At 36.1% G+C, this 8428-nt stretch overlaps 1 protein-coding gene across 1 annotated transcript; it reads left to right on the top strand.

Annotated features, from left to right (window-relative positions):
• Positions 1 to 5169: 5169 nt before the first annotated feature.
• On the top strand, positions 5170 to 7022 carry LOC131650236 (uncharacterized). The gene is made up of 3 exons (XM_058919955.1): positions 5170 to 5545; positions 5632 to 5736; positions 6007 to 7022. The coding sequence occupies exons 1-3, from the start codon at positions 5307 to 5309 to the stop codon at positions 6020 to 6022; spliced, it is 360 nt and encodes a 119-aa protein (XP_058775938.1). The 5' UTR covers positions 5170 to 5306; the 3' UTR covers positions 6023 to 7022.
• Positions 7023 to 8428: the final 1406 nt, after the last annotated feature.

Here is an 8428-nt window from a genome sequence, read left to right as displayed (position 1 = left end):
CCACAATTAAACTCATGAGCCAGTAATATTCTCAAGAAAAACTCGTCTGAGTGTGGTTCTCCGCATGACAACTAATCCAAGTCTTCACCTGAATAGTTTCTGCACCACAACCTAATAAGGCCAGGATGGGTTGGGGTTCTACGGCCAACTCAGCTTCTACAGTACAATGAAAGTAATAATGTCTTTGCTACGAAACATGCTAAACATATATTACCAACAAGGAACCTCCACTGAGCGGAAGGATTCTCAAGTGCGCCTGCCTTTGCAGATAAACCTTTGGTTTTTGAACCATCATGAATGTCAACATTATAACACCCAAAGTCTTTTGGAGCTTAAATGCATAGTTAACTGAGCATAGGACTGGAGAACGTCACGAAGATTGGGATGGGTACAAATAAACTTTGAGCCATTATCCTTTGTTTCTTAAAACCGTGAACCAGGCCATGTTACAACCCTTAAAAGTCCTAACTGAAGCATGGTTAGTTCGAAAGCATGCCGTTACAAAAAGGTATCCCGACTCCTTAAGGTCTACTATAACTCTTGAGTTGATATCACTTTCTTACAAAAAAAAAAGAACTTTGTTTGACTCAAAAATGTTTTTAAACTTTCAAGACAGATGTATGCATTCGCATCTTATGAATTTCATTATAAAGCGCACTTGTCTATATAGATTCAAATGTTTTAACATCAGGGAGAAGTTGCATGGGGCATGGCTAATGGCTAAAAATCCCACCGACTGGTGAAGTAGCTTTAGAAGCACGTCAAAAAGAAGAAACATCTCTTACACCTGACTTGGCTGGCTAAAAGCTAATGGGTACATGAGGCATAACCCACTTATTTGGGGCAATCTAATCAAGATCCATGGGATCTCTCAAGGACTCTGAATAGCCCATGGGGCAAGTCCATCACCTGGGGGCGCGTTGCAAAGGTCATTTCATATAAGATGGTGTTAATATTATTCTCACATCCTTTCTATGAACCTTTTTAGGTAATTTTCTCTAAAAGCGTCTCTTAATCCTTTAAGGCAATCTTCTTTAAGACATGCTCAAATATCTATTATCCGTTCTAGGAGCCCGTTTCAAATAGTCTTCTTTAAGACACATCCTCTCGTTCTTTCTACCAGCCTTTCCAGGTGTCTCTCGTCATTTTCAGAAATCTTTTCAGATAGTCTTCTCTAAGACATATTCCTTTCTAAGAACCTTTTCTAGGTAGTCTTCTGTAAGACATTCCTTAACTTTTTCAGGTAGTCTTCTTTAAGATATTCCTTACCCGTTTCGGGTAATATTCTCTAAGGTATCTCTTGTCCTTTCCAGGAACCTTTCTAGGTAATCTTCTTTGAGACACCCGTCAATCTTTTCAGTCAGTCTTTTCAGACATGTTCAAATTTCTCTTATAAGCCTTGTCAAAATTTTGTTTAAAGTACAGTCTTCTTCAGGATAGTCTCCTATCCTTTCTAGGGTAATCTTCTTCAAATTGTCTTTTCTTGAGTTTTGTTTAAAACACTACATTCATTAAAATAGTCTTTGTCCTCTATGGGAATCTTTTGACCTTCTTTGCAAACGCGCCTCCCCCGAGCTTTGTTTAAAGCACAATCTTGTTTAAGACGATCTCATATCCTTTTCAGGAACCGCTTCAGGTAATCTCCTAGAAAACATCATCTCGTTCTGAGTATTCAGGGAATTTCTGTCCATCGGACACGACCAAGACGCATGACTAATTTTGAAGAGCATCTGCTTCACATTCGAATCAATACTTAGCATCATGGAGAGTGGGTTAATCAAAGGCGATCATTGCTAATAAAGATCCCTGAACCGGGGGAACCACATCTAGGGGGTTCTCCTAAACAGGGGCATACAATCAATGATCCTAATGACTGGGCATATCTTTCAAGAATTCAAATACTGGGGCAGTGCATATCAGGTTCATGGCATGACATGGTAATATTCGAGGTCCCTCTAAGGATATTTCCTTCAAGTCAAATGGTGCGTCTCTCAAAATTCTTGATATCGAGGAAATCACGCTAGTATCACACAAGGAGCATTGCTGCATAATTGGCCTTCTTACGCCTGTATTATTCACAACCTACAATGTGGGATTGTCGTACATACATAATTCTCATTTATTTTGAGAATCTCATGACATGACACATGCATCATAACATTGCATGAAATCTGTCGCGGGCGAAAAATCGTTTGTCTTTTTTGTGATGAGACACCTGATGCCTTCTTTGGGGCTCGAGTGCTCAAAAAATGATTTTTCTTTTGTACCGACCAAACTTTTTATTATTTCCAAAAGAGGAAAAGGAAAAAAGTTGCAATAACCTTAAAAGTGGGGGAGAGATCTTTGGGTAAGAGGGTTGGTTATACGAAGGGAAGGTATTAGCACCCAACGTATCTATAGTACTCTATAGGTTTCTTTGCTTTGTTTTTCATTCCATGTTATTGAGAGGTTCTTGTGAAATAGGTGGGACCTAAGGTGTTTGTTTGATTATGCTCGCAAAGATCATCGCGATCCTCTGCATACATATCCCTTAGAGGGAATCAGAGCATCTGTAGCTCGGGGTCTACGGGTGCTAAGGTTTGAATGGTTTTTTTGTTTTATTTTGCTCGCCAAGGATCGACCTTGTGCCTACGTATTCTCAAAGGGATGTTGAGAAAGTCAGAGCAATCGTAGTTCCCATTTATGCTAGTGGAAGCAAAGGATAAGAGACAAATGTCATCTAAATGTTCGATGTATCTAATCTATATCATCACATACATCTGTTTGTTTTTGTTTGAAAATCTTTTCATTATAAGCCCGGGGCCATGCCACTTAGGGTGCTTAGAATGATAAAGATGTTTTTGTTGTTTAACCAGCCTTGTGGCAAAAACTTTCAATGAAGTCAGCCTTGTGACAAAAAGTTTTGATTAATCAGCCAGCCTCGTGGCAAAAGTTTCAATGAAGTCAGCCTTGTGACAAAAACTTTGATTAATCAGCCAGTATGGTGGCAAAACGGTTTGATTGATTTAGCCAGCCTTGTGGCAAAAAAAAGTTTGATTGATTAGCCAGCCTTGTGGCAAAAAAGTTTGATTGATTGATTGATTGTTTGTGATGATATAGAAGAGATACTCCTATCATAGAGATGATAAATGTCTAATCTCCTAGGGTATTTGATTTGGATATTGGGGATGCTTATAAGAAGCCCGTGGGTCCTTGTACGAAGCCCAAGAGGAGGCTATCCGAGGGTCCTTGCATTGTAAGCCCAAGAGGAGGCTATGGGAGGGACAATCCAGGGTCCTTGCATTGTAAGCCCAAGAGGAGGCTATGGGAGGGTCACTCGTTTGTACAAAGCCCAAGGGGAGGCATGGTATAGTTGGTCTGAGCTCTTAGAGCGATTTCACCGGGAAACCATACTCTATGTCCTAACCTAAACTAGTGGAGATTCTTTGCACAAAGCCCAATAGGAGGCTATGGGGAACCTAGTGTTGTACTAAGTTGAACAAGCATATGTAACACAATCACAAGTATGAACAAGTACGAACAAATATGAACAAGTACATGAACAAGTTATGAACAAGTATGAACAAGCACATATATATGACAAAGTGTGTGTATATAATGGAGTTTATGAAGGAAATATACCTGTAAGCATGATCCATTTGTATACACAGGGCTCGGGACTCATACTCGAGGAGAGGTCCACTTGAATTTATTCAAAGCTATGTAAACAGGTTTTTACAAGGGCTTGGGACTTATACCTACATGGAGGCCCATGGTATATTTTTGGGAAGATTTAAAGAAACCTTCATTTTTGGTTTGTTATTCGAAGTTCAAAATCAAATTGATCGAGGTATGTACAAAAATGTGTGTGTACAATGAAATACCTAATTTCATGTACAGGAATGGGTATGTACAAAAGGGGCTTGGGACTTATACCTACGTGGAGGCCCGTGTTTTATTTACAAAACATGGTTGATTGTTTATTTACAGGACGCGAGGTTTCGCTTTTGAAAAACTGTTTGAAGATTTGTTTGTTTTGAAGAAGTTTTATTGTTTAAAAACTGTACAAAAGAAAAGAAATGGGACTTACACTCTCTAATATTCGAGAGGCCCCTGTTTTATTTTCATAAAACAGGGTGGATGGTTTTGAAAAAAAAAAAAAGATGTGAGATTTATTGTTTTAAAAACAGTTTGAAAAGTATTGTTTTGAAAAAGTTTTCTGTACAAAGAAAAACTGTAAAAGGAAAAAAAAGAGTGGGTCTTATACTCTCTAATATTCGAGAGGCCCCACTGTTTTGAAAAACAATGGATGATTTGAAAGTGAATTGATTACTGTTGTGAAAACAGTTGATTGAGTTTTAGGCTTACCTCGAAGAATGAGAAAATTGGATGTCTGAGTTTGAGGTGTTACCTTGATCTTCAGATGTTAGGCATTCACACCAGTAGAAAAGAACGTCAGATAAGTTCACAGCTTACAGCATTCTTTGATCATCCAGTAATTGTTTAAGGACTTCTACAGCAAATGGAAAACCAAACAAAACAGACAAAGCCAGAGAACAACAGAGAAATAATCTCGAAGTCTCGAATGAAGTGAGAAAATTCAAGTGATATAATCAAATAAAAATTTAAATGATTAACTACACCAGATAATATGAAAATGATAAATTCAAACAAAATTAATCTAAGAAAAGATATTTTTTGTGATTTTTCATGAAAGAGGAAAATAATTAGAGAACATAAAATCAAATATGTATCTAAAGTATTTTTGTTGTTTTTTATGAGAAGAAGAAAATAATTAGAAACATAAATAAAAATATGTATCTAATATATTTTTTTTGAGTTTTTTTTTTAATAAGAATTAAAAAAACACACTTATTAACATATGAAAATATTAAAAACATATTTTTTTGTCATTTTTAATAAGGATTAGAAAAGAAAAATAAAATCCTATATTAAAATTAAAATATTAAACCTATTTTATAAAAGATAATTTCTATAGAAAACTAATAGAAATAATTAAAAGATTTTAATAGTTGGGCCTGGGGGTTTAAAATATGAATGGAGGGTGCAGCAGCCCAAACTGAAATAAAAAAAAGATGTTGGGCCGGACCGGGTCGGGTCAGTGTGACCCGGATCCGCCCAACTATGGTAAACAAGGAAAGGGTTAGTGAAACCCTAAACAACAAAGAGGCCACGCATCTTTCTTCTCTCCCTCACGAGTTTTCTGCAGAAAAAAGGAAAAATAAACGGAACAACAAACAACGCTTCTCTTCTCTTTCGATTGGAACAACAACAACGTTAATTCCCACTCTCAGTTTCTCTCTTCTATGATAACAACCATGGAGTTTCGTTCTTATCATCATCTCTCTTGCGAAGTGAACGACAACAACAACGATTCGGCCTCACTCTTGCTCTTTGTTAAACGCACTCGTCTCTCTCGCCGAAACAACAACAATCATAGCAAAAACCTCTCTCTCGATTTCTCACGGCAGGGCATGTGGAAGAGTTTTTTAGAGGTTCTTCCCAACAAGAACAAACCTTATTCTGATTTCACTCACGAACCCAGGTATGTTTCAATTTCGTTTTTCATGGTACAAATTCGGTTTTTATGATTCAGCAATAATATGCTCTCTGTTTTCTATTTTCTGGCAGTTTTTGTTCTAAGCAGAGAACTATGATTATAACAACAATAATATTGAGTAAGAGTTGGATTGACTTACCTACGGCAAGGAGATTCTTCCCGGTTTTGATGTTGAGGTATGTGCTTGCTCCTTCTGCTTCTGAGTTATTGTCGCCCAATTCTGAACCGTGAATTATTGTTGTGATGCTGAATTTTTGCCGCTACTGCTTCGGAATTTGTTGTTGCGTAACTATGAACCGCTATTTGTTGTTGTTACAGCTTTAAATTTTTGTTCTGAATTATTGTTCTGAGTTTTGCTTTGAATTGTTGCTGTGTTGATATAATTCTGAACCGTTGTTGATTTTTGATTCTGAATTGCAATCCTGGACCGCTGCTGCGTTGTGTAGTGATGAAGTGCTATAGAAACGGTTCGGCCTTCATCGGAATTGCAGTGGAGGGGCTGTTTGTTGAACCACTAAGGGTATGCTTCAATTCTCCTCTTTGAGTGTGTTAAGAATTCTGGAAAATCATTCTTGAATTATTACCAACAGTTTTGAAATTGTTGATTGTAACAATTTTTCTCTAACAACTTTGCTTTTTTTTTTTGTAGGCTTTTGATGAAGATGGCCACCACCTCTCTTTTTGGATTTATGGGATACTTGAAGTTCAACTTCAAGTGGTTGGAAGCTTGAAGATGAAGATCTTCAAGTAAGTTATGTAGAACTACCTTCTCCTCCTTCCTTACTTTGGAACTAAGAAACTTTACAATTTATGAGAGAAGTGAGAAAGCAAGTAGTTAAGGTTGCTTTGGTGTGTTTTGCTTCAAAGAGAGAGCTTCCTATTTATAGGCAAAGTTTAGGGATGTGTTAGGAATTAAGAAACTTGATTGGGAGGTTATTGTCATCTCAAGAATGAGAATAAGAATAAGAATATATTCTTCATCATTGCAAGATAAGAATAGGAATAAGAATATTCTTATATTCCTTATGTCATTATCCTTGTGACAAATAAGCCATGTGGGTAAATTTTTATGTCATTTTATGATATCTCTAAGTTGCATAATTTTATGACATAAAAATCTTTCTTTGACATTCTTTGACTTTTGCTAATTTCACCCCTCTTTTGTTTTCTTTTTCATGTCACATGAGAACTCTTGAAGAAAGAATGAAGAATCTTGAACTTGAAGAATGAAGACTTTGAAGATTGAAGAATTCAAGAAAGCATTGCATTTTCTTTTATTCTTTGTAATCCAAATTTATTCCACTTTAGAATTGTATGAACTTGTATTCTTGAAAGTGAATAGAATTTGAAAGTTGTAATATATTTGAACCTTGAATTAGACTTGAAATGTTGTAATCTTGAATTTTGGACAAAGTCTCTATTGTAATTCATTTGAAAATTGGAGCTTTTTCATGTAAAGAATTCCATTCGTAAATGCTTGAATTTCTCTTAGAATCCTTGAATGAAATTTTATGAAACTTGAATATTTCTTGAATGAATTTCAAATGCAATTTCTATCTCTTGAATCAATTCTTGAATTCCTTTGAATGATCCTTTGAAGAATGTTCTTGCACCAATGGACTTTTAATTCTTGAATTTATGGTTATAAACCATACTTGAAATAATCTTTCAACAAATGGACTAAAAGATATTTCTTGCAATTTTCATGAATTGTTTCAAACTTGTATCATCTTTCAGATAATCCATAAGAAACAATTTTCTTCACCATGATGAATCCATAGGCCAAAATCTTGAAATAGATTCCAATCAAAACTCTTGAATCACACAAATGGAAATGGTGCACTTTATTTGAAAACATCCCTGAACATGAATTTATCTTGCAAAGAATGAGTGAATGAATGGATCATATTGAGTTTTTGGAGGACCTTGAGCCATGGTTTAAATTATGGCACCATGTTCTGATTAAAAAGTCAGTTGTTCAGTGAATCAGGTCAAAAAACCCTAATTGTCAACCAGATGAAATTGATGACTGTGGATCTTGAATTGAGGTACAATTTCCATTGTATATTGTCATAGGGATTATTTGAGGATGATTGAAACCTTTGAGTGACTTCCTGGGGATTTTTAGGGTTTCCCAAATGTGATCCCTGATTTCAGTCCCTGATAGTTCAAAAACCCTGATCTGAGGATTTGTCTGATCAATCTTTGTATAGGATATGTTCTGAGCCAATGGATTAGGTCAAAAATGATGTACTTGGGGTCTTGAGGTCATGTCCCAAGTCATTAGCTCAAATTCTGAGCAAAAGTTAAGAGTATGCTATCTTCAGTCAAAACCCTAATTCAGTCGATTCAAAGCTGTTGAGTTTGTTGAAATGAATCTCTGAGGACCAAATGTTGATTGTTGATGAAGATGATTCATTTGAGATGAAGGGAGAACAAAGCCCTAATTGATCATTACTTGTACTGATGAGTGATTTCCTGATTAAATCCTGCTGAGTCACAAGTAACAAACACAAGCTATGCAATTTGTTAGAGATGCAAATGATGCATATGCAAATGATATGAGGTGGTATCTTAGGTCAAAAATTGGGGTATGACAAAATCAACATTTGCCTTTTCAGGTCACTCCAAAGTCAAAAGGATATCATCATCCAAATACGGTGCAAATACGATCGTTTCAACGATTTAATCTTAACAATTTTGATGTTTTCATTCTGAGCCTTTCTTCAAAGGCAATTCAAAAATAATCAAAGAATTTCTTACCTTTCAAGGTAGTCTTCTCCAAGACGCTTATCAACCTTTCTAGGTAGCCGTCGCTGAGATCTTTTTTATCCTCTCTAGGAGTCTTTCTATGTCAATCTTGTTTAA

The sequence above is a fragment of the Vicia villosa genome, linkage group LG2 (genome assembly GCF_029867415.1).
Source record: "Vicia villosa cultivar HV-30 ecotype Madison, WI linkage group LG2, Vvil1.0, whole genome shotgun sequence".
Lineage (NCBI taxonomy): Eukaryota > Viridiplantae > Streptophyta > Magnoliopsida > Fabales > Fabaceae > Vicia > Vicia villosa.
Note: the sequence above shows the minus strand (reverse complement) of the source record. Positions and strands in the feature narration are given on the sequence as shown.

Excerpts from the sequence above, each read along its gene's own strand:
- LOC131650236 (XM_058919955.1), top strand. The coding sequence starts at position 5,307 with ATGATAACAACCATGGAGTTTCGTTCTTATCATCATCTCTCTTGCGAA. Across the intron at positions 5,546-5,631 it reads GATTTCACTCACGAACCCAG|TTTTTGTTCTAAGCAGAGAA; the intron begins GTATGTTTCAAT and ends ATTTTCTGGCAG.